Source organism: Pelodiscus sinensis, chromosome 9 (genome assembly GCF_052426305.1).
Source record: "Pelodiscus sinensis isolate ZL-2025 chromosome 9, ASM5242630v1, whole genome shotgun sequence".
NCBI lineage: Eukaryota > Metazoa > Chordata > Testudines > Trionychidae > Pelodiscus > Pelodiscus sinensis.
The window spans coordinates 44,320,746-44,346,932 of record NC_143060.1 but is presented as its reverse complement, the minus strand read 5'-3'; the positions used below and the strand labels follow the sequence as shown (position 1 = coordinate 44,346,932).

The 26,187-nt window shown below is 41.4% G+C and overlaps 1 protein-coding gene and 1 long non-coding RNA gene across 2 annotated transcripts in view; one reads left to right on the top strand and one right to left on the bottom strand.

Moving 5' to 3' along the window:
* LOC142830593 (uncharacterized) overlaps positions 1-14,132 on the top strand; it is a 66,005-nt gene extending 51,873 nt beyond the window's left edge. The window contains exon 3 of the long non-coding RNA XR_012905970.2: positions 13,000-14,132. This is a non-coding gene — a long non-coding RNA (uncharacterized LOC142830593). The remainder of the gene's footprint in view (positions 1-12,999) is intronic.
* Positions 14,133-23,548: 9,416 nt separating this feature from the next.
* The window catches only part of LOC142823350 (uncharacterized), a 74,423-nt gene continuing 71,784 nt past the window's right edge, over positions 23,549-26,187 (bottom strand). The window contains exon 5 of the mRNA XM_089780672.1: positions 23,549-23,622. Within this exon, the coding sequence (XP_089636798.1) occupies positions 23,549-23,622 (74 nt within the window). The remainder of the gene's footprint in view (positions 23,623-26,187) is intronic.

The window sequence follows — 26,187 nt, the reverse complement described above, 5'->3', positions numbered from 1 at the left end:
ATAAAATTTTTTAAAAAAATTTAAATAAAAATATCCGCCGCTTTTTTCCGGCTTTTAAAAAAGCCGGAAAAGAGCATCTACACTGGCCCCGATCCTCCGGAAAAAGTGCCCTTTTCCGGAGGGTCTTATTCCTACCTTTTTTAAAAGCCGGAAAAAAGCGGCGGACATTTTTATTTAAATGCCGCGGGGGATATTTAAATCCCCCGCGGATTTCCCTACGACGACTGGTGAAATTTACATGCCCCTTCCGGAAAAGGGGCCAGTGTAGACGTAGCCAGTGTGTTTTAAGAAATGCCACATTTATGATTGCCCATACAATCTTTATTCTGACTTCTTATGCGTCCATCTGACCAAATGAAGCAGGAAGTCTTGTAGAATAGAACACTTTCATCATGTAATTCCGTATTACATCTGTGAGGGGGAGGGTGGAGAGGGAAATTAATGTTGCACAGACTAGGATAAATCTGGTATTGCCTAACTTTCTGGTGCTTGACTTTGCAACATAATATTCTTCTGCTAATTTTTGCATGAAACTTGTCTGTGTTTTTAAAGGGAAAAAATAATGCAAAAACATAACTGCAACTGTAACAATTCCCAGGACACATTATAAGCAGGGGCTGAACAATGAACCTTTAGCATTGCAACATAGTTTGCTGCCACATGGTCTAAAGAACACATGACACCAGCTGGCAGCAACAGGAAAAATGTGCTGAAGTGCTTCGGTATGGAGTTGGGTCCAGAGTGGGCCCAGTTTGGTGTACACATGCATCTCTTCTCTTTCCTCCTCCCCTCTCCCCCACCCCAGCACTGGGGGAAGAGAGTTCCTACCCTATCTGGTACTCTCAGAGAGTGGGATAGGTTGCTGAGACCCTGTTCAGGATATGGACTGATTGGTCCTCCTACTCTACCCACAGCCCATGGATCCAGAATGCGGTCCCCCATGGTGAATTTCTTGGCCCATCCCTGGAACTCCACCAGTTTCAAAACTGGAAGTGAGGAGTCACATCATTCAGGCTTTTCCAACCAATCTGGCATTGCTCATGTCCCGTATGGTTCTCTGGGATGTGGACATGGGCCACCATAAATGTTTCAGTTGCTGGGAAGTCCAGTCTTTCACCTTTCCTCCACACCCTCTTAAGCCATTTGTAGCCACTCCCAGGTGTTTCCTGCTGCTTTGGCAGCTGTGCAAGCTTAGTCTTAAAATATTAACATCTTCAGCTATTTTTGGCAGCCTGCCCCATTTTTCCTGTGATCTGTGTGAGTAAGAAGGGAATTGGGTGACTTCCATAGTTCATATTGGACAAAACTGAACAGAATTTCATGGGATAAAGAAAAAATACTTCTATGACCTGAGGGTATTCCCCTGTATAAATGTCGGTCAAACAAAATGTTTCGTTTGACACAAAAGAATTTTTGTTTGAGTTTTCATTTTTTGGGGGGGTGAGGGGGGGAAATGACAAAACATGTTTTGGGTCAACACACACCTTAGATTTTTCCAGTTAATTACCAAACCAAGAATTCTTCGCTCAGTTCTAGCTGACATTTAATAAGTCAATATTTGCATACCGTTACTGCACAATAGTATGGTAGATAATCCCAGAGTGTAGGGACTACATTATCTCAACCACCACTGTGTTGTAATAAGAGGCAAATGGTAACTCAGTAGTTTACATTCACCCAGGTGAGAGAACTTTAAATGTAAAGCTGGATTAGAACAGTTGATAAGGCAGAGTAGAGGGGCTGCTATTCCAATGCCTATTTCCTGGATAAGTATTTGCACATTTGTTGCTTATTCAGAGTGCACAGAATGATGAAAAAAACAACCACTTCTCTTATTTATTTTCTTTTCTACTTTTCCTATTTCTATTTTTTCCATTTTGCTATTGATTCTGCATGTTAATGTTCTGCGGAAGTGGTTTCATGAACCTAATTAATTTTGATTAAATTTCAAATCTAGTTTTTGCAGAATAGTTATAGATTATGTTCATAAGGGGCAGCTTCATGGTGGCTTTGAGTAGCAGGTTTTTGTAAGTATCTAGTATGAGATGGACATAGGGCACCTGTTGAATAATTTTAAACTTCTGCCTTTAAGCAGAAGATGCAGTAAATGAGTGTGTGTTCTGGGACATCACAAAAGAACAAATTTTAAATTAGTTTCAGATATTTTCTATCTGGGTTTCTCTCTATTTCCATACACTTAAAATCCCCTTATATTTATTCTGCCTGTATCTCATTAGTCAAAAGATCTAATATCTGGGAAAGCAAATTTTAGTAATTCAGCTCATCTCTAATAGTAGGTAGCTTTGTGTATCCCTTTATGGTATTTAAATTACTTGGGAGGAGGGAAGGAAATAATGAGGAATCAGGCTTCTTTCTTTCTGTTCTGTTCCGTAGTTAGGGATGAGACTGTTTACAATGTAAAGATTCTTTGAAAAATATTTACTTTCTCAAATCCAATAATATACTCTGTACGGAAGTGCTTCATAAGATGCCATTAAACTCTCCTCTCTCCTTTTCTGTGTAAGTCTGCCAAGAGAAAGAAAGCTATTGATCTTATTGCTGGTGGGGTCTGAATAAAGACAGTGGTTTTTCAAAGTTAAGAAGTGAAGGATTTTATTTTATTTTAATTTAAACTGAGTTGAAGTTTCAGTAAAGTTTGTGGCTTGAATTACAATGACTGGAACAAAAGGGAAAAGAGGAACTTTTAAAAGAGGAGCTTAGTAGAACTGTGGAAAACTTGGCAGTGTTAACATTTCAAGGGTTTGTGAAGACATGTTCTCTGATTTAAAGCCACCTGGGTTCACATTCTCCTCCTCCCTATGTTTCATTTTGAACAAACAGCTGTAAAGCAAAACTCAGTTTTCAGCTGTTTTTTACCTGGCTTCATGTTAAAACCATGCAAAACTGTGACAATTCCATGATTTTGATGCAAAGTTTGTGATACTCTGGCCCAGGTTTACGAAAAGGCTCATGTGCTTTAGTGAACAAATCAAAGTTGCAAGTTTATATTGAAACTCAAAATCTAGGAACCCTGGTGATCCAATTCCTGGTGATCAGATTACACACAATACGAAATAAAGTTTCTTTTCTATTGAGATTGCTTTGTGAGTGTTTCAGGTAGCATTTCATGAAAGGTGCATCTCACATTCTGAAATGCAATCCAGATGAGTGAAGGGCTGTGTCACTATTTGTCCTTGGGTGCTTTGCAGTGATTGGCTGCTTTAGTTCGCAATCTGTGTCCCTCAGAAATAGTCAGATATGCAGTTCATAACCTGAGCATCTGTATATAGATACAGCATGACCGCAACCTCTGTTTAACACAACAGCTTCTACCAGACTTGGTTACCATTTACAGGGTGACTCCAACACAACTCCAAGTTTCCCCCAAAACGTGTTCTTTCCTGAACAGTTGGGATAGTAGAGGTCCATTGCCCCATAAGGAGTCAATATACAATAATTTGCTGCCTTAACTGGTGTTATAAAACATTTCAGTTTTAAAAAATTGCAAAAAGAATGAAAGCCAGAAATGGTTACAAGAGAAATAAAGATAAAATACTTCCTAGTAGCTGAAACTTAACCAATGAGAGTTGGTCCAAATTCAAATTCTTACCACATGTCTCCTGCAACATAACTGACCAAATTCTCAAGTCAAGTTCTGCCCTCGAAGTCCAAATAGCTGCCTCCATTTTTGTTTCAGGCAAAAGAATGAGAGAGAACTGGGATATGTTTGCCCCTCATTTATCTAGTCCAGTTCCCCTTTGAAATGGATTCTTCTCAGGCTTATCCCTCAATTCAAAGTTTATTCAAACAGCAGTGAGTCTGGGGGGGAAAAGGTGGGGTCGAGCTAGTTCCTCTTTCCAGAAATGCTGAAATGAAGAGTTGCCTTCTCACTCTCTTGCTGTCTCAAGGCTGCTGTTTATTACTTATACGTAAATTGAGGCAAATATGCACCCCTTTGTTTGAGAGACTTGTTTAACTAGTGCATCTTAATCAGAGTTCTGTGGGCTTGAAGATATGCTACCAACATCATAGCAGAGGAATTAATAATATTCATAACTTTACATATAATATTGCTCTATAAATTTTACCAAAAAATATTGACCAGCAAGTTATTCATTTTCAAATGATACTTCACAAGGTACATTTCACATACTGCTTACTGCAATAGTGTGTAGGATGTAAGTACAGGGGTACATTTGGTCACAATGCACTTAACATATCTGTTGAATCAAGAACTGTAATAGAGATGTAGCCATGTTAGTCTGGTCTTGCTGAAACAAAAGACAGGACTATGCAGCACTTTCAAGTCTAACAAGATGGTGTTCTAGGTGATGAGCTTTCGTGGGCCAGACCCACTTTCTCAGATTTGAGGAAGTGGGTCTGGCCCACGAAAGCTCATCACCTAATAAACCATCTTGTTAGTCTTGAAAGTGCTGCATAGTCCTGTCTTTTGTTGAATCAAGAGGCCTTTTAAAACTGTCCCTTCAGGTGGAATTTCATTAGTGTATTTTCTTTTTTTTTTAATTATCACCATTTATAAGTACAATTATACATAACTTCCTACTTAATTCATTGGATCTGTTTGCTTAGTATGCCAAATTTACACTGGTATAATCACATTTAATGCAACGGAGTTAACTTTGATTAATACCACTGTAAGTGCAAGAGATTTGGGCTCTGTGGCAATGGTATTACATATATTCTGGATGAAGACCTTAGGTTGATTTTTAGAGGTGCTGACTCTACTCAAGTCCCACATAAACAAATAAGTGATGCAAATACACAGCACTCCTGCACAGCATAGCTGAGCAAAGCAGGCAAAGAGGAGTATGGGAACTAAAGCTTTGTCTACACTACACATTTTTGCAGCAGAAAATATGCTAATGAGAGACTCTAGCATAAGTCACAATCTCATTAGCGTACTTTCTGCCATTTGCTCAAAAAAACGTAATGTAGCCGCTTCCGTTTTGTGCAAGATCCTTAATGCCTCTCCAGTTATTAAGGATCTTGCGCAAAACATGGTTTTAGCAGAAAACGGAAGCAGCTACACTGCTTTTTTTGTGTGTGTAAAAACCCTTGCATAGAAAGAAATGGCAGAAAATATACTAATGTGATTGTGATTTGCTAATGAGTCCCTCATTAACATATTTTCTGCTGCAAAACGTGCAGTGTAGACATAGCCTTAGAGTATTCTTAAATTGTGGCAAACACCAGGGGCTGGGCTGGCCACTGTTGCCCCTTCCACCCATGAACTAATCAATGAGTCTCAGGGATGGACCTGATTTCATTTGCTACATCAATTTTACAGCAGTGTGACTATGGAGCACAGTAGATTTATTCATGATTTTCCTGTGAGTGAGAGTCAAATCAAATCTTATATCTGTGCAAAATTTTTCATTTATTCTTTTCTATTTTTTAGTTGTGACACTAACATTTTCATATGTAGAATTGCAGGGGAAAATGTCAGATCTTGTTGATTTGCCAGGATTTTGGGAGGAAGAGAGGCAGTAGTGTGCCCCAAACCAGAAATAACTTCTATGAGGGTGAGACAAGACAGGCATTCGCCTCCTCTTCATCATATGCTTTTATTATATAACACTTTTAAATACAGAAGCCACAGTCAGGTGGCAGTCAAAGAGCAGTAGAGGACACCAGCCATCAGTGGAAGCACAAACATGTAGCCTACAAACAGGGTGAGGTATTAGGGAAGAGTACCAATATTTACAGCATTTAAATGGTGACTACTACATGGAATGCATGCTCTCTCTCTTGTGACGTGTAGTCACATTTATCCTCCACCCCCATTCCCTGGCCTGAGGATCATGGTTTTTTTTGTTTCCACCACATTTTCTGTGCCCTTTGGTTGCTGCCTATCTTCTACTTCTACATTCATGTAAAGTGGAGGCCAGTGGGATATAATATGCAATGATGAGTCGTAACAAAAAGATTTTAATCAGCATAATTTTGGCATATTTTGGTTACTCATGAGTAGTCTATACATCCCATCATATTTCCTGCACATATCCCCTACATTACAGAAGAAATGGGAATGTTTTTAAAAATGATTTTTTTTAAATTGACTATTTTTGTCCCCCTATATCTGTAAATCCAAACCCCTTACCAACAATTGAGTTGCATGCACCTTCTAAGTGCTGATTTAGCCTCTGCTGGACTGTTGTCAAGTTCTGGGTGCCACTTTGTTAGAAATATGTGGACAAATGGGAGAAAGTCCAGAGAAGAAGAATAAAAAATAATTAAAGGTCTAGAAAACATGATATTTGAGAGAAGACTGAAAAAAATGAGTTTGTTTAGTTTGGAGAAGAGAAAACTGAGAAGGGACATAACAGGTTGTCATAAGGAGGAGGGTGAAAAAATATTTTCCTTAACCTCCGAGGACTGGAAATAAAGTAATGGTCTTAAATCGCAGCAAGGGTAGGACATTAGGAAAAACATTGTAGGGTGATTAAGCACTAGAATAAATTGCCTAGGGTGGTTGTGGAATCCCCATGATGGCAGATTTTTAAGAGATTAGACAAACAAAATCCTCTTTCAAAAAATCGTCTAGACAGCCACGAGGGTTTCAAAAAAAAAAAAAAAAAGATCTACTTTTTCAAAAGAGAGCAACCAGGCAATCTGGATGCTCTCTTTCAAAAAATCTCTATTTGCGTTCAAGAACGCCTTTTTTCAAAAGAGCTCTTTTTTTAAAAAAAGGCGTTCTTCCTGGTAAAAGTAGGTTTACCAATATCGAGAAAAAACACTGCATTCTTTTGATTTAATTTCAGTCTAGATGCAGGCGAAGTTTTTTCGAAAAAAAAGGCCACTTTCTTAAAAAAAAAAAAAAAAATCAGTAGTCAAGGCACACCCATAGAGCTATGTCATTGTTACCTACCCATGAATCTGGGACCACAGGGATGTGCCAGCCACTTCCAGGAGTTATGCAGGGCCAAGGCAGGTAGGGACCTGTCTGGCCAAAGCCTACGTGCTCACCTCCTTCAGGTCCTGATCCCTTGCCCCAGCCCTAGCCCTAAACTCCCTCTCACAGCTTGTAACCCAACCCCTTGCTTCGTCCCTGAGGTCTCTCCCTGACTCAAACTCCCTCCCAGAGCCTGTACCCGTTCTGCACCTCAACCCTCTGTCCCAAACCAAACAACCTCCCAAACCTCACACACTAACCTCCTGCCAAAGGCCAAAGGCCCCTTGTGCACCAAAATTCCCACCCAGCACCTACACTCCCTCCACACCCTGTACCAGGCTTAGCCCAGAGCCACCTCCTGCACTCCAAACCCCTCGGCCTCAGCACAAGGCCTGTACTCTGTCTGGCACCCCAACCTGCTGCCCAAAGTGAAAGTGAGAACAAGAAAAGAGTTTTTAACCCAAAAACTCTTGGGTTAAATGTATTTGCACAAAATCTTGCCCATGTAGGTGTAGCCCAAATGTATTATGTCTTTACACCAGGGGTCTCCAAACTACGGCCCGGGGGCCGGATGCGGCCCGCGAGGCCCTCTCATCCGGCCCGTGGAGACCTTTTTGGATTCAAAGGCAGAAGAAGTGAGATTGTTTCAAAACCCATTTGAAGCAGATGTGGCCAGTTGCCCAGATGAACTGCAGCTGGAAGTCATTGAGTTGCAAGCAAATGACCTCCTTAGGGACAAGTTCAAAATAGGACTGGTGGGTTTTTACCAGTTTTTGCCCAAGGAAGACTTTCCTAATGTCAAAACTTTTGCATCAAGGTACCTTTCAATCTTTGGAACAACATACCTGTGTGAACAAACATTTTCAAGAATGAAATACGTGAAGAACAATTTGAGAACAAACTTGTCCGATGATAATCTCAGGTCACTGTTGATGTTAGGGACAACAAATCTAAAGCCAGAAATGTCTGCTATTTTGGCATCCAGGAAACAATTTCACCATTCACACTAATACAGGTGTTCATGTGTAGTGTATCAATGTGTTATTAAATAATAACTGAATAAAATAATATTAAATAAATAATTAAAAACAACATCCATGTTTTGATTGTTTTTTATTTGGACCTCAAGTGTGTAGTCGGCCCCCGAACTGCTGTTTGATAGTTAATGCGGCCCTCGGGCTGAAAAGTTTGGAGACCCCTGCTTTACACCAACATAGAGTGCAACCTTGGACACACAATGGATATTTAGTCTTAAACTATCTGAACCTCTCATCTGTAAGATTAGGCTATGAATTCCACAAGATGATTTCTTATTGCCCCTCTCCTTCCCCTCCCACCCCACTTTTGCTTTCAGTACCTGCAAGAGCCAGGTATTGTAGGCAGATACATAGAAGAAAATCGTGAGGAAAAGCAGGTTAGTTTAAGTTCTTGACAAATGTTTGTATGAGGGAAAAACATGTGAGGGGTTACTCCTTATAGCCAAACAAGTAACCCCATTCTGAGTTTGGAGTCGATGGTCACTTCAGTTTCTATGGCTATCCTAGTTTTTATCTAATTGGGTTCTGTGCCAAGTATACTACCACATGAATTATGACCATATTAAATGGAGATATTAGGTCAAACTGCAGCTGTTACACACAGGACCTTACTGTACAACTCACAGGAGTTGGTGTCGAATTGTTCCCAATGCTTTCCTCTGCTCTTTAGGCAGATGTAGAGGGGGCTGAGGGAACCCCAGGATCATTCCTGCCCTTCCTGGGCTAACTGTGTCCCATAGAGGCATAGTGGTGTTGTAAGTCCAAAGGGCTTGATTATGCATGTTGCTAAGTGCCTCCTCCATTGTGCTGAACTCCCTCAAATGTCATTGCGAGAGACACTCGGCACCTGGCCTGATTATACTATACTGGAAATGAAGAGCTCTTGTAAAGTGTTTTGAGATTCTGTGATGAAAGCTACTATGCAAAAACCAATTACAATTTGTTAATCGGGCATCTTAGCAGCAGCATCTATTCCTGCTTATGCTCATCATTTGAGAAATGAAGGGGGATTGGTTTTCTATGATGGGTGGCAGGGTGCTTTGTTGGTGCTACTCTTCATACTATATTTTGTACCATCTGCCATTCCTTTCCTCTTTGGCACAATTATAGTTCCTCTCAACTTCCTTCTCCGAGCCTTCTTCAGCTGCAGATTTTCATTTCTAAGAATAAAAGAGAAAAACATCTGACATACATTACTAAGGAATTCTCTTTGCTTTTCTTTCTCTAAACATGCAGAGATCTTTTTTTCATTGTATGTTCCATAATGTCTATGTATCAATGCTTCTGATCCGATGAGGAGTGATTCACACTGAGAATACATGGTGGAGGAAGTAATCTCAAAATAAAGCATTTTAACAAGTGTTCATATTTCCTCTTTGTGAATATAATATGAGTGTACGTTTGGGCCATGAATTGTCCTAATTACTGGCTACATAATATCTGTTCTGGTAGCAAATTCAGTCTTGCCGTAACTAGAGATACATGCCTTCCATCAAGGCAATTCAAATAAATCTCTAGTTATAATAAATTGTCCTGTTGTAATTTCATGGAACATCCTGATAGATCCAGCCTTTTCAAAATTATCTAAATGGGGATTTTTTTCCTTTGATATTTTAATTTGTAACTTCTTAGAAAAAAGGGGGTTAACTCAAGTATCTAGTTTTACTGTGCACTATAACCATCCAAAAAAAATCACACTCAGGATATGCATTACAGCATTAATTATATACATCCAGCATTTGAACTGAGGTAGAAGAGATTATTTCATTAAAGGCCTAATCCTGCAGTGCTTGCTCAAGCAGAACTTTCACTATAGTTTTGCTCCATTTGATCATGTCCATAATGAAGAAAATCAACAGAATCGGGGCCATTTCATTGGCTACTAGTTATGAAAGTTAGTTATTAGTTATTGAAAAGTTCTGAGTTTATTGAGCTGGCTTTACTAATTTCAATGGGACCTGCAAGAAGAGTTTTGCTTTCCTCCTACACCTAAAGGAGCCAGTCCCCGTCCATCATTATCATGGCACTAACCTAGTGCTGACCTAAGGATTTTGGGGAGGTTTTCGGTGGTGGTTCTTGGAATGTAGTTCAAAGTCATTTGACCCATTTTAGGTAAAGGTGTATGCATTAGAGCCGTGGTCCCCAACACGGTGCCCACGGGCACCATGGCGCCCGTGGGGGCATTTGCATGCGCCTGCCAGGTGCTCGGGGCTGGCCTGGCCCCGGGCACATGGCGCGGTGCTTGCGGGGGGGAAGTGCCGGTCCCGGGCGCACGGCGCTTGCGGGAGGGGAGGGGGTGAAGCGCCGGCCCTGGCCCCGGGCGCACGGCGCTTGCGGGAGGGGAGGGGGTGAAGCGCCAGCCCGGGCGAGCGGCGCTTGCGGGGGGCAAGGGGTGAAGCGCCGGCCCCGGGCGAGTGGCGCTTGCGGGGGGCAGGGGGTGAAGCACCGGCCCTGGGCACGTGGCGCTTGCGGGGGGCAGAGGGTGAAGCGCCAGCCCCGACCCCGGGCGCGCGGCGCTTGCGGGGAGGAGGAAGCGCCGGCCCCGGCCCTGGGCACACGGCTATGGGGTGGGGGCGCCCCCGGGCGCGCAAGTGTCCCCACCGCCCAGCGGGTGAACGGCCACGCCCCCCGGCGCTCAGCGGGCGAACGGCCACGCCCCCTGGCGCCCGACAACCTCAAAAGGTTGGGGACCACTGCACTAGAGAGATCTATAAGTCCTACAAACACATCCAGCGTCTTGTTGCAGAAACAGAGCAAATCGGAAACCTACCTTGAGAAGCTTGTTTAGACTCACCTAAGGAAGGCTGACGGTAGATATTATTTCTGTCCATAAAAACATTAGAGGAATGAATACCAGGAAGACAGGAGTTATTTACATAAACGGTAATGTGGACTGAAGAATAAATTGATATAAACTGGCTATTAGCAAGTTTAGGGTTGAAATTAGCTGAAGGTTTCTAACCCTCATAGGAAGTTCATTCCTGTACAGCCTTCCAAGGGGAGCAGCTGGGGCAAAAACATAAGAACAGCCATAATGGGTCAAACCAAATGTCCATCTAGCCCAGTATCCGGTCTTCTGACAAAATAACACACTTTGCAAGCAGTAAAAGAAGTACCAACAACAACCCACATATGTGTTGGGTCAGAAGAGAGTGAAGGACAGTGTGTGTTTGTGAGTGTGACAGACACACACAGTGTGCGAGAGTGACAGAGATTTGCATTGCCAAGCTCCCTCCAACCCTTTCTCTCTGTGTGGAGATAAGGCATCAAAATGTTTGTATGTGAGGGGGGGGGGGGGAGGGACATCTTGATATCAGCACCTTTCCTCTTCTCCCTCCCAAGGCCTGAACAGCAAGCAGGAGGCTCCCTGAAGGGAGTGGGGCAGCCCCCAGGCAGAGGGCAGGAGCAGCATTACCATGGGGGAGGGGAGCGAGACAGTGCTTGATAGCTTCCTGCCAAGTGAGTCAGGATCATCTATCAGAGGTTCCAAGATCTACTGGAAGATCCCGATCTCCTAGTTGGTGACCGCTGCTTTAAATCATGATTTGAAGACTTCAGTAACAGTCAGAAGTTAGGTTCTGTTTCAGGAATAGGAGGGCAAAGTTCTGTGGCCTGCAATGTTCAGAAGCTAAGACTTAGATAATCATGATGGTTCCTTCTGGCCCTAAACTCTGAGTCTATTCATATTTTTTACACCTGTATAATTTTTCAAAGATGGACTAGAAGCATGAGGTTCCAACAGATGTAAATAATCATTACTCTCTTGGCTGTAATGGAGTTTCACTGGGACATAGTGATTGAGAATCTGGCTTTACTGGTTCATTAAAAAATGAAAGATGATTTTTTCCTACAGTATCCATCAGAATTGGTCCATCCCTGTAGAGCTTTATGGTTTAACCTCTTGAGTGGTGTTCTCACACTCTTAAAGCTTAAAATAAAGTATCACTTTGTGGCTCTATTTCTTTTAATAATACATTGAGAGAGGGCAAATGAATAACAATTCAATATGCTGCTGTGAATTGGAGGCATTTGAGAATTTAATCTAGAGTTAAAATATGTGTACTGTAACCACAGTAAATCTGTTAATGCCATAATGTGAGTAATGCCGTATATGAATGGAAAACCAATTTAAGACAGTTATGTAACTCTATGAACTCCCCCTCCATGAATGCATTAACCAAGGCAACAAACTGTAATTCAGTGTTATTTTTTTATTTTAAGTCCTCACATTCTCTTTTATGTTTCTTTTCTTTTTGAAGCTAGCTAAGCAATTTGGTGTTTAGCAGCTACTCTCCGAAAATGTGAAAGGCAGAGAGCCAGTTACAACCATTGATCTGGAATATTGAGAGATCATTTTAATTTCCTTTTTATTAGATGTTTCCCTCCTCCTCCATAACAAGTGGGCACCCTCCTCAGAAGGTCAACCTCTAGAAACTTACTGCTTGTCATTCTGCCGTATTATGCTTGACTGATGGATCTTAGAATCAAACTGTAGACTCTGAAGTGTAGCTTTAACAGTGAAGGAAGAAGCTTGCATGTTAAAACTCAGCAGTGTAATACTACCCCTCTTTTAATGTACTGTGTATTTTAGCACTATGTTTGAGGGTAACAATCAAGAGAACATCCAAAAATTGCAAACTAATTGTATTGACAGAATGTGTAAATTATTCTTCTGTCTTTGGTTACTGTTTCTACACAAATATTTCTACTGCTATTATTTTATGGCCATAGTATTTAAGGCGCAAAAACACAAAGTATTTTCACTTCCATAGAAAAAGGAAAGTCATCCAATCTATATGAAAATCAAGGGAACTTAGGTGAGATCTTGTTATTGAAAACTTCTTTGGTTCAGCATCTTTTAATTAAGGTTAAAAATAGATGCATTTTTTGTAACAATAACTACTAGCTGCTGAATTGGTCAGATTTTTTTTGGTTGGAGTATCATAGAGGAAAGTGAAAGAGAGATCCTGAATAATTTTTTTTTACATGCTAAAACTTTTTGTCTGAGTCTGAGTCTGACCCTGATTCCAGTTCCATCTTGTTTTACAGTAATTTAAGCCCATTGACTTCAATGGATTTTTTAAAACAGTATGAAAAGAGAGTCAGGCATGCAGCGGATGGATGGCAAGAAGTTAAACTTCATTTAAGAAATGATCAGTCTACAGTTTGGAAGGACTTCTCTTTGGACATTGCTGCATATTAATAACTGTGATAACCTATGAAGGTGTTGACAATGATACTAAGTTAAGGCTGTTTTGAGAATTACACTCTAATGTGCTTATACTTTGAGACCATTCTCACTGAAATAAATAGAGCTACTCACAGCAGTATAGATAAGCATGTGTATGAATATGTAGAATTGGGAGTTTGGGCCTGTTTGAAAGCACCTTAAAGTCAGTGGAAAGTTTCCCATTGACATAACTGTCCTAGAGTTGGGGCCCTAAAGCATAATTAAAATGTCCATAGTTTGCTAATTTTACAATTTTAGGTCAATTTGTAATTCCCATGTAAATCATTCTGTAAAATCTTTACTGACGTGTGCGCTAAAGAACACATCAAATGCTCCCATTGTTTTGCAAGTTGTCGGTTTTCATTTCACATATTTGGGTTTCTATAGATGGACAACCATAGTCCAGGCAAATAATTATCACATTTGTATTTACTGGCCTCACATTGCTCCATGGCATGAAGTGCACAGGTTTACAAAACTCACAAAATAAACACTGTGTGCCTATAATTACAAGGCAATAATTCCCCCAAAGGTTTGAAACCTTTCCACATTCCTTTTTTTACACCATATGTGGAAGGGACAGCTATGTCTAAAGGCAAAGTTAAGTCCAAATATATAGACATGCTGTGTGTGGGGGGGAGGGGGTCTAATGTGGAGGAGATGCTGTGTTTAGTATGGTTTTGTAAACCATGTTATCTCATAAGGCACACTATGTTGTATGAAAAGTTGTTTGTAGATCCAGTATTATCAGTTTTTTCAATGACTCTGCAAGCGGATGTTCACATTTCTTCAAGTATTTACTAATAAAAAATATCAGAAAATAGCAGCATTTTCCTACAGTTTGCATGGCAGATGTGAACATCAACAGCAGGGGGGCTAGAAAATTACTACTTAAAAATCTCTCCTGTTCTTGCAGGGGGATGCTTTGAAAGTAAATCACTCTCTGAGGAGGATATTCCTGTGACTCGACCATGTTATAGAGCAAGTGCCTTTGGCATTTGTTGTTCTTCTTCCCCCAATAAATCATGCCAATGGGGGAAATGATCAAATATTTTTGTATTTCAAAGCTGTGCTATTTATTATTTATACTGATATAGCACCACAGAGCCCTAGTCATGGACCAGGATCTCATTGTGCTAGGTGCTGTACAAACAGAACAAAAATGCCATTTCTGGCCAAAGGAACTTATAGATATGGGACAATTGACAGTAGCTAGATACAAACAGAGCTTGCAAACAGGAACAGCTAACAGGGAGTTTGGAGAGGGAGTTCTCCAGGTAAAAGAGGAGTAAAAATGGGACACTTGTGGTAAGTGTCTGTCTGGAGTGTGTGTTTGTGTGTGGGGGAGTTATTTGCTGTGTGCTGAGCTTGTGTTTGTCTGGTTGGTTGGTTGGTTGGTTGGTTGGTTTGTTTGAAGGAGCTTCTAAAAGGTTTGCAATCTAGAAGCCTCTGTTAATTGGCTGAGCCTCAGTCAGGGGGAGGGGCTACCAGAGCTATATAAGCCTCTGACTCAGGGACCAGGGAGCTTGCGAACAGGAACAACTAACAGGGAGTTTGGAGAGGGAGTTTAGAGGAGGAGGTTAGAGGGCACTAGTGACTTCTGACCTTCTTTAAAACATAACCCTTATAATAATCTATATTCCAGAGGTTTAAAAAGAATTCCAGTTTATACTTAAACTTATTCATTAGAAAAATGGAGACAGAAGCCCAGCAGCAGAGTGGGGGCTATCCTGTTTATTGCATCGAGTGTAACATGTATGATTACCTGCCCTGTGGGAGGGTGGCATATGTGTGCACCCCGTTGCAAGGAGTTCCTGACCCTCAGAGACCGAGTTTGGGCTTTGGAGGCCAGGGTGGCTGAACTGGAGGAGCTAAGGGAGGTAGAGAGCTATGTTGATGAGACTTTCTGGGACACTGTAGTACTGTCCCACCTCCAGTCTGAGAGCCCCAGTGCTCTTAAGGAGGATGAAAGTCTCAAGGGAACAGAGCATTCAATGGGAGCAGAGGCAACCATCCCGTAGTTGGGACCCCCCTCCCAGAGGATGTTGCGGTATTCACTCACACTGAGGATACCTCTGAGGGGGAGGGAATGCCAGTTAGGAAGAGGCAGGTGTTAGTAGTGGGTGATTCGATAGTTAGATAGTTGGGTTTGTGATGACCGGGAGAATCGTATGGTCACTTGCCTGCCTGGTGCGAAGGTTGCAGATCTCTTGAGGCATCTAGATAGACTTATGTGTAGTGCTGGGGAGGAGCCGGTGGTCGTGGTACATGTAGGTACCAATGACGTAGGAAAAGGTAGGAGAGATGTCTTGGAGGCCAAATTTAGGTTGCTAGAAAAGAGACTGAAATCCAGGACCTCTATGGTGGCATTCTCGGAAATGCTTCCAGTTCCACGAGCAGGGCTAGGTAGGCAGGCAGAGCTTCAGAGTCTCAATGCATGGATGAGACGATGGTGTAGGGAAGAGGGATTTAGATTTATTAGGAACTGGGGACACTTTTGGGAGAGGGAGAGCCTATACAGGAAGGATGGGCTCCACCTAAACCAGGGTGGAACCAGACTGCTGGCACTAAACATTAAAAAGACCGTAGAGCAGTTTTTAAACTAAGAGATGGGGGAAAGCCGATTGGTGCAGAGATGCACGTAAATCGGAGGGAGACTTCTCTTAGAGGAGAATCCATTGATAGAGATTCTCTAAGCTGTAGTCAGAAAGAAAGGAGGGGAGAGGGCAAACCATGGGCCAGAGCAGACAAACAACCGCGTATAAAGGAATCAAATGCATCAGGGAAGGGCAGACAAATAAGCAGTGGCAAATTTTTAAAGTGCTTGTACACAAATGCTAGGAGTCTGACTAATAAGATGGGTGAACTAGAGTACCTCGTATCAAATGAGGAGATTGATATAATAGGCATCACTGAAACCTGATGGAATGAGGAAAATCTGTGGGACACAATCGTACCGGGATGTAAAATATATCGAAAGGATAGAGCAGGCCGGGTGGGTGGTGGAGTGGCACTGTATGTGAAAGATAATGTAGAATCAAATGAAATAAAAATATTAAGTGAATCAACACGTTCAATAGAATCACTATGGATAGTAATTCCATGCTCCAATAATAAGAAATTAGCAGTAGGGATATATTACTGACCACCTGACCAGGACAGCGATACTGACATTGAAATGCTGAGGGAGATTAGGGAGGCTACCAAAATAGAGAACTCTATAATAATGGGGGATTTTAATTACCCCCATATTGACTGGATACATGTCACCTCAGGAAGAGAAGCGGAGATAAAATTTCTCAATGGCTTAAATGACTGCTTCTTGGAGCAGCTGGTGCAGGAACCCACAAGGGGAGAGGCAATTCTCGATTTAGTCCTGAGTGGAGCACAGGATCAGGTCCAGGAAATAACCGTTACAGGACCGCTTGGGAATAGTGACCATAATATAACAACATTCAACATTCCTGTGGTGGGAAGAACACCTCAGCAGTCCAGCACTCTGGCATTTAATTTCAAAAAGGGGAATTACACAAAAATGAGGAGGTTAGTTAAACAGAAATTAAAAGGCATAGGAAAGCTTCATGGAAACTTTTTAAAGACACCTTAATAGAGGCCCAACTTAAATGTATACACCAAATTAAAAAACATAGCAAGAGACCTAAAAAAGAGTCACCGTGTCTTAACCACCATGTAAAAGAAGCAGTGAGGGACAAAAAGGTATCTCTTAAGAAGTGGAAGTCCAATTCTAGTGAGATAAATAGAAAGGAACATAAACACTGTCAAATCAAGTGTAAACATGTAATAAGAAAAGCAAAAAAAGATTTTGAGGAACAGCTAGCCAAAAACTCCAAAAGACATAACGAAATAATTTTAAAATACATTAGAAGCAGGAAGCCTGCTAAAAAAACCTATGGGTCCCCAAGATGATCGAGCTATAAAAAGAGCAATCAAGGACGATAAAGCTATTCCGGAGAAACTAAATGATTTCTTTGCTTCGGTCTTCACGGCTGAGGACGTTGGGGAGATTCCTGAATCTGCGCCGTCCTTTGTGGGTGATGAATCCGAGGAACTGTCCCGGATTGAAGTGTCATTAGAGGAGGTTTGGGAACAAATAGAAAAACTTAATGTTAACAAATCTCCGGGACCGGATAGCATTCATCCAAGGGTTTTAAAAGAACTCAAATGGGAAATTGCTGAGCTATTACCTGTGGTTTGTAACCTATCCTTTAAATTGGCTTCCGTACCTAATGACTGGAAGGTAGTCAACGTGACACCAATATTTAAAAAGGGCTCTAGAGGCGATCCTGGCAATTACAGACCGGTAAGTCTAACTTCAGTACCGGGCAAATTAGTCGAAACAATAGTAAAGAATAAAATTGTGAAGCATGTAGAAGAACATAATTTGTTGGACAAAAGTCAACATGGTTTCTGTAAAGGGAAATCCTGTCTTACTAATCTATTAGAGTATGTCTACGCTACCACTCTAGTTCAAACTAGGGTGGTTAATGTAGGCAATCGGAGTTTAAATATCCCGGACTTCATTTGCATATTGCCGGGCACAGCCATTTTTAAATGTCCGCTAGTTTGGACTCCATGTCCACGGCTACACGCGGCACGAACTAGGTAGTTCGGATTAGGCTTCCTATTCTGAACTACCGTTACTCCTCGTGGAACGTGCCACATGCCCGTGCCGCATGTAGCCGCAGGCAGGTATTTCGAGCTACTGGGCAAAAAATGGCAGGCAAAAAATGGCGGCACCTGGGAACATGCAAATGAAGCCCGGGATATTTAAATCCCTGGCTTCATTTGTAAGTTTAAGTGACTACATTAGCCACCCTAGTTGGAACTAGGGTGGCTAGTGTAGCCATACCCTAGGAGAGGATATGGGTGAAAGAGGGGGAAAGAGGGTTTTGGGTTATGTAGGGTAATGGGCAGAGGGTTGGATGGAGCGGGAGGCTGGGATACTAGAGAGAGGCTCTGACCGGGAGACTTACTTGGGTGACTCCCAGCCAGCAGCCCAACATGTTTTTCAGGCAGACTCCCTGCCAGCCCTGCTGCTGTACAGGCTGCAGGGGCCATGTGCATCTGTGAATAAGAGCTGGAGGGGGGAGTGGTGCTTTGGGCGCTGCCTGTTCCTCAAACAGGCACTCCCATTGGCCAGAAGCTGGCCAATAGATTTGTGCTGGAGCAGGGACAGCACATGAAGCCTCTCTCCCAACCCCAGTTGTGAAACACAAATGGCCCAGCAGGCACTTTTCTGAGTGACATGCAGGAGAAGGTGGGGCAAGCGGGGAGTCTACCTGAGGCTCCCTGCTGCATCTGCAGGCTGGATCCAGTGGCTTGGTGGGACAGATATGGCCCACCGACCCTATTTTGCTCAGACTGATATAAAGAGTGTGTTGATGGATTTAGATAAATCTCAAGATCCCGGTCTCTGATACCTGTTAAAAATACAATCCATAGCAATTAAAATGAGAGCAGAAAATCCCTCTTTACATAAAACAGTGAGCAAGAAAACATAACAGAATTCTTCCCCTCTCTAGATCCACAAATTAGCTTCATGTTTTGGTGTTCCAGAAACACAATGTTGGATTTGCAGTGAGAGTTTGTCTCCCACTCCCCCCTCTCCCCCCGATTCGTTTGTTTGTTCGTTTGTTTCTCACTTTTGTGTGGCTCTGGCTGTTTTTTCTGTGGGACAGTGGCTTCTGACCCAAAAAAGTTTCCTCACTCCTGCCATAAAAAAAGACAATGTTGAAACATTTTGTTTTGGATATAAATCAATATTTTACTTTATTTAAAACTAGGAGGTCAGGCCCGCCATTGACCGAACAAAGTCCTTTTGCATAGATTACACTTATAGGAAAATTCTAGAAATTAAATATATGTAATAGAATTTTTATTAATGTGCTTGCAAAAGGAAAGTAAAAGAACAGGTTTAAATTTGTAGGATTTCAACTTCAAACATTATTCATTTTATTGAATAATTACTGTACATAGTAAATTTGAATCAGAAACTCATAAAGCTTCCATTACTCTTTCTGAAACTAATTTGAATTATTTTGTGATTTGTAACAGTAAACATTTTCTTTGCACTGAAATGACAGTTCAATAGGCAACTTGATTTTAATTTTGTTAGCAAATCTAGTTAAGAACTATAATCATAATAGTCATGACACTTTTCTGATGACCACCAAAATTAATTATTTAAACCTTTCACTCAGCATATTCTGCTGTAAAAAGGAGTAAATTCAGCTAATTTAAATGACAGGATTGTTTATGCAAAATTTGGAATCTGTAGGTAATCCCAATGTATGATTTATTTTACACAAACAAATCCATAAACACTTCAAAATATATAGTACATGAAGTTTGGTAAATTAGCATGATAAAGTTTAAGTGCTTAATCTGTTTATTGATTTTTATTAATATTATTTCTTTTTTGCCAGTTATATATGCTCCTTTATGCTATAGCTACATATATACATTTCTATGTTCCAGTAGCCTAATATGAATAATTAAGTATTTAAGGTACATAAAGATAAGCAAATGAATTGTCACAGTGAGTGGTTGACTGGTGGTCTGCAGAAAGGTTTGTGTTGAGTGGGACGGGCTTCAGGTAAAAAAGCTAGAGATCCACTCCTCTAAAGAAGTGCAATGGTGAATGGTATCAAATTGAAGAACTGACTGAGCAAATATTAACTGCACTCAACATCTGAAAACAGATAAAGCTTGGGTCAGGAAGTGGGGAAGGTAATTTTTGTGTCACTCCAGTTTCTAGAGCCATGTTGTCCCGATTTGCCCCTCCAGTGTGACCTTACCCACATGGTGTGTGTGAGAGTTCCAGCTGTGTGGGGAATGTTGTTTTTTTCTACAGATCAGTGACTTCCATGCAGCTGCAGGAAAGATGTCATTTTGTTTCTGTGTATAGCTACTGGAATAGCGTTCTGGCTCCTTTATGATAATAGCTTCTGGAGAACAAATGCACTCCTCATAAAAACCCACTGCTGAAGTAGGCATTATTTTTAGCTGCCTTAATATATTAAGGGCTGAATAGAACATTTGGGGCCTTAAAGTGGTGCCCTTGGTTTTGGTTAAGATCTATAACCTAATTTTTTAGGTTGCCTCATGTTTGCTTTTATGTTTAAATTTAGGTAGCAAACCAAGTCATTTACTATCAGAGGGTATGTCTACACTACCAATGGAATGGGCCTTTCTGATACATGGTTGATCACTCTGGGTATGTCTACACTACCACCCTAGTTCGAACTAGCGGGGTAATGTAGGCATACCGCACTTGCAAATGAAGCCCGGGATTTGAATTTCCCGGGCTTCATTTGCATAAGCCGGCCGGCGCCATTTTTAAATGCCGGCTTGTTCGAACCCCATGCCGCGCGGCTACACGCGGCACGGGCTAGATAGTGCGGAATGGCTTGCTAGTTCGAACTATCTGCACGCCTCGTGGAACAAGGTGTACAGATAGTTAGAACTAGCAAGCCATTCCGCACTATCTAGCCTGTGCCTCGTGTAGCCGCGCGGCACGGGGTTCGAACAAGCCGGCATTTAAAAATGGCGCCGGCCGGCTTATGCAAATGAAGCCCGGGAAATTCACATCCCGGGCTTCATTTGAAAGTGCGGTATGCCTACATTACCACCCTAGTTCGAACTAGGGTGGTAGTGTAGACATACCCAGAGTGATCAACCATGTATCAGAAAGGCCCATTCCATTGGTCTGAAGTCCGATACCGCTTCCCCCTGCTTAAGGTGTCTGGTTGGGCTTGGAGGCTTTGGATCTCAGAAAAGAATATACAGAAGAGACAAATCTCTTAAAAGAAAGCTCTGTCCATATTGTGCTTTGTAGGCAAGGAGGCAATTCCCATTAATGAAAATAAGATCTGATCCTTATTTTTTACCATATTTTGTTTCCTGATTGCCTGTTCCTGTGCTGTATAGATACAGTGATCCTGATACTCTGCTCACTTACTCTAGTTTATACTGGTGTAACATTGTTAATTACAAGTGGTATTTATTCTTCGCTATCTGATGTGTGGGGATGTTTAGATTCTGTGGGGTTCCAGTTTAGCCAGTTATAAAGATTAACCCCTCTATTTACATTCATACTCTGATTTGGTTCTAAATGTATCTTAAAGTTCAGAGGAGTTTGTATCTGATCCAGTTTCAGGCCATCTACAATCTTAACTAACAGAGTCAAAAATTTCCACCTGCCCTCTCCTTCCCCCCCAGTCTTTTAACAAATGATTCCATTCGGTATAAGCAAATGTAACTGTAATTTTTAGCAGTCAGCCCAAGTTTCTGGATGAATCTTAAACCTCCACTGCTCTTTTCTACTTCAGTTCATTCAAATCAGAATAATCATCATACTAAACTTGCCCTAAAACACATTAGTGCATATGAGCAGTTTCACACTCAATTAAACACTTTCACTTTCCGTAAGCTTTTTGCATCAAAATAAAATGTCATTGCATAGCAATTATAAAGTATACTGTTTAACAAAACATTAAAATAACTCTTACTATGAAATAACACTAGATTAAATGTTCTCCCTGCTAAGGAAAATCCCATAAGACATTAAGAGATAAACACTCCATCTAGGGCCTTCGGCACATCACGTCAGGGGCTTTATGGTGGCCCCACTTGGAGTGACAGTAATGAGGCAGCAGGTTGAGGTGCTCTTCTCCCCATGCATGACAGTGGAGGTTCCCTCTTCACACTTACTAGTCCTAGGGGTGTATGTGAGTTGGAGGGGGGGACTGGGTCAACTGCATTTTCCTCATGTCACAAACAGCCCTCTGCTGCAGTGGGTTTGGGCAAGGATCCTTCAGAGCAATGGGCCTTGAATGACACAACATTCCTTGTAAGTGTCAATTGTGCCAGTTCAGATATTTTTTTGGGGGCGGGGCAAATACTTTCCCCCATCCCAACAGCGACTCTGCTCTGGTTCACCCTTTACAGCACCTCCTTCAGGAACCCTGAGTCTCCCTTCTCTCACCTACATACACATGAACTGGTAACACTAGGAGTCCACCCATTGGCAGTCTCTCCTGTGCCATTGTTGTATTGGAACAGACTTCACATATGCTAGGTTACAATGCCATTTGGCCAGGCTGCTGCTCTTTCTGGACAGAGGAGCAACTGGCCCACAATTCAGTGATGTTATCATCCTGCACCCCAGGGCACTGAAAATTGGCCTGGTTGCCCCTCCATTGAGAAGAGGGGGGGCTCCACTCAGATGTCAGTAGCATTGTGACTGGAGTGATGTTCTAGATCACATTGTCAGTAGCTATACTGATTTAAAACATTAATACTGCTAGAAATTGGTCAGGTCAGTGGTTTTCCCCCTGCACCTGCATCCCTAGCCTGTGTCAATTTGCCTCCCACAGTTAGGAACACTGTGTAAATCTATCATGATATGAGTATCATGACATAAGGAAGACCTGATTTTTCAGTGGGTAGTAGTGTTTTGGAAGGTGACTGGAAAGTTGTAAACAAGGGCATAACACATTAGGGTGTCGTCAGCTAGTATAAGCAGGAACACCCTGGTACTAGGGATAACAGACAAGGCAAACCTGGAATGTAGAGATCATATTTTTCCATGAACGGTACATAGTGCATGCTTAACTGGGATTGGCTCCTGAAAAGTTATGAAGCCCAGCATGAAGGCTGTGATACAGTGATTACTTAGGAAGGAATGTGGGTGTTAGGAAAGATGTATATAAGGGGCTTTGCTGTTCTGACAGGACCAAGCACCATAATCTCTGACAGGTATCTGCTCCTAAAAATCACCAATCATGGAGATTACACAACCTCCCTAGGCAATTTATTCTAGTGCTTGATCACCTGGATCGTCAGGCATGTTTTTCCTAATGTCCAAACTAACCCTCCCTTGCTGCAATTTAAGCCCATTTCTTTTTACCCTATCATTAGAAGTTAAAGAGAATATTTTTTCTCCCTTCCCCTTGTAACAAACTTTTAGATAGCTGAAAGCTGTTATTGTGACTCCTCTTAGTCTTCTCTTTTCCAGACTAAAACCCCAATTGTTTCAGTCTCAGACCTTTAGTCATTTTTGTTGCTCTTCTCTAGACTTTCTCCAATTTGTCCACATCTTTCCTGAAGTGTGACACACAGAACTGGACATGATATTGCAGATCACCTCAGAATAGAGAGGAAAAATTGCTTTTCATGTCTTGTTTACAACACGCCAGTTAATACATCCAGAATGAAGTTTGCTTTTTTTGCAACTATCACATTGTTGACTAATATTTAACTTGTAGTCCACTGTGATCCCTAGACTCCTTCCTAGATACTCCCTTTTGTATTTGTGCAATTGATTGCTCCTTGCTAAGTGGAGATCTATGAAGATCTCCCAACATCCACATTCCCTGATGGCATCATACATTTTCTGCTACGAGCAATGAAGGTATGCCCTGAAAAAGGGATTGAGAGTTAGAGAGGAATTAACACAAATTGACCTGCAGTAATTCCTTTGCAGGTTCCTGCTTGGAAATGGAGGAATCAGGCTGTGTCATATGATAGTTGCTATCTTTCTTCCTCATTCCTGTATGTTCCGTCCCCTTCTCTATACACATACTGATGCAAGGAAGTTTTGTGGAGGTATTCCTGTGGAATTTGAAAGAAAGGTGCACAATTTTCTCCTCTCCACAGATATAGAAATGGCTCAAAAGAAAACACAGTTTTGTCTAGAGTGAAGATTCTTTAAATAATACAGGAGAATTAAATATTTCTTAAAGAAAAATAAAATCTCCTGGGGAGTTGAAAAGAGAAGGATTTGGCTTGCTACTGGGTGCTACTGAGCTCTACATTATAATTATCTTTCTGCTCATAGGATGGTCTCAACTAGCCTCCTGATTTCCCTTTTTTCTTTGTTCTCTAAAACTACATCCACAATATCATCAGGGAAACTGCTTCAATCATGTACTGAATTCTATCCCTTCTATCCTTTTGCATTGAGTTCTGTTCTTTAGCTGTTGAGACGGTTGGCAGGACCTGTTAAACAAGTGTCAGTTGTAAATGTAATTTCCCTTTAAAAATCAGAAAAGATAAAACAAAGACTTTTCTCCCTGATGGCTGCCTGTAGCACCATTTCTAGTAAACTTCCTTTTCTTTATTCCTTCCCAGAGAAAAGCAGTAGATCATAATTAAGAGATGTAGAAAGCAGCAGTTTCCTGAATGTAATCTTCAGCTGTGACATGACCTGTTCACTACAGTGGTTTTAAGGAAAAACTTTTGAAAGTTATTCTGGATGAGAGAGGATTTTCTAGTATGAGATTTCACTTACAAACTCTAAATTTATTCTGCTGTTCTGACTTTCTGGCCCATGTGTCCTTCTTGTATTAGTGTCCTTCCATTTTTATGAAATCTTTCTGACTCTTCTCAAAGGTTGTTTCATTCACAGACCTAGACCCTTATCCCTTTCTTAATAGAAGTTCTAGAATTACTTGTGATGAAATGGCTTAGGAAAAAGCCTAAGGCTATCATTCTGTATCCTCACCTTAAGTTTACTAATATTGAGGAGGCTCCAGAGTTCTATAAGACAGGGGTAAGTAACTGTAAGAAAGTAGGTATCTGCAAAATCCAATACAGGTCTAACCTCTCTAATCTGGTGTACTTGGGACCTGATGCATGCCAAAGAGGAGAGTTTGCTGAACCACAGGAAGTCAATGTCGTCTAGCAACATTACCGACACTTCTGCTGCTTATTGGGCTCTTAGCTGTAATTTATCCCTAAATATATTCTAACTAATAGCACAGAACACTGAGAGCTAAGACTGGTAGCAGTAAACACACCGTATGGGACTCCGGAAAACATGGCCACACCCATGGTAAGTGGGCATCATGCTGGACCATGGATGTTTCTAGACCAGAGTGTGCAGGACTAGAGAGGTTCAACCTGTAATACCCTTTGGTGGACTAATTTTGTGATGTGTGAGGGAAGATGGGTGGGTGGGTCTGTCCCACATTCACTTTGCAGTGGTTATTCCATTTCATGGGGCTTTGCTCCCTGTTCTGGCCCATTGTCTCTTGCCACAATATCACATGAAATGTAGGTTGATGGGACTCCACATCTTCCTGGCCTGGTGTCAATTGGCTGTAGTGGGGTGCACAAAATTATCTGGTGGGTTGGATGTGGCCTCTGTAGCATTAATTATCCAGTTCTGCTTTAAAGGTTGAGGGGGGAATTATGGGCAAACTTAGTGCTCCTACCTGTGCTATACTGCTGGTAGATAAACAGAAGTAGTTAAGGGCATTCAAACAGGTGCTTTTTAATAATGACAGAAGATCACTGTTCTAGCTAGGGAATGCTGCCATAGGAAGGATTCATTAACAGCTTAGATAATAGATTCTTGAAACAGAGGGAATGCAAAGCAAAATGATCTGATAAAATAACGCCTGTAGTGAATAATTCTATTCAACACGCTAGTAGATATCCTTACATTCAGACAGATTGACAAAAAAGGCCGTTTGTATTTCACAATAGGCCCAATTCTGATGTGAGTTATAAAGCATTCAAAGAAGTTACTTTGTATTTATTTAATTGCAAATGAGATCAGATCTGGACCATTGATTTTCATTAGCCTGATATATTAGAGATAAATAAGGATTATTGGTAATAGGTCTTAGCCACCTCCCAATAATTTGGGATGTCCAAAGTGAAAAACCTTACAGGGGCCTTATTTTCAACACTTTCTGAAAATCAGGTCATATGTATTATCTCCAGTCGGGAAACACAAATTGAGAGACTCCAAAAATCATCAGTCACTTGTGAAAATCTTAGTCTCTGATTGTGATTAACAGGAACTGGTAGAACGGGGTGAGAAATGGTTTTCCCATTCCATGAACATTTCTGAGAGTTTCCATTTTTTTTTTTGCCTGTTTTGCATTGGGATGAAACAGAGAGCTGGCAAGGTAAAACTAGATTCAGGAGATGAGATCACTCATCCCTACCCCACTCCAGAATAGTCAATAACCTGG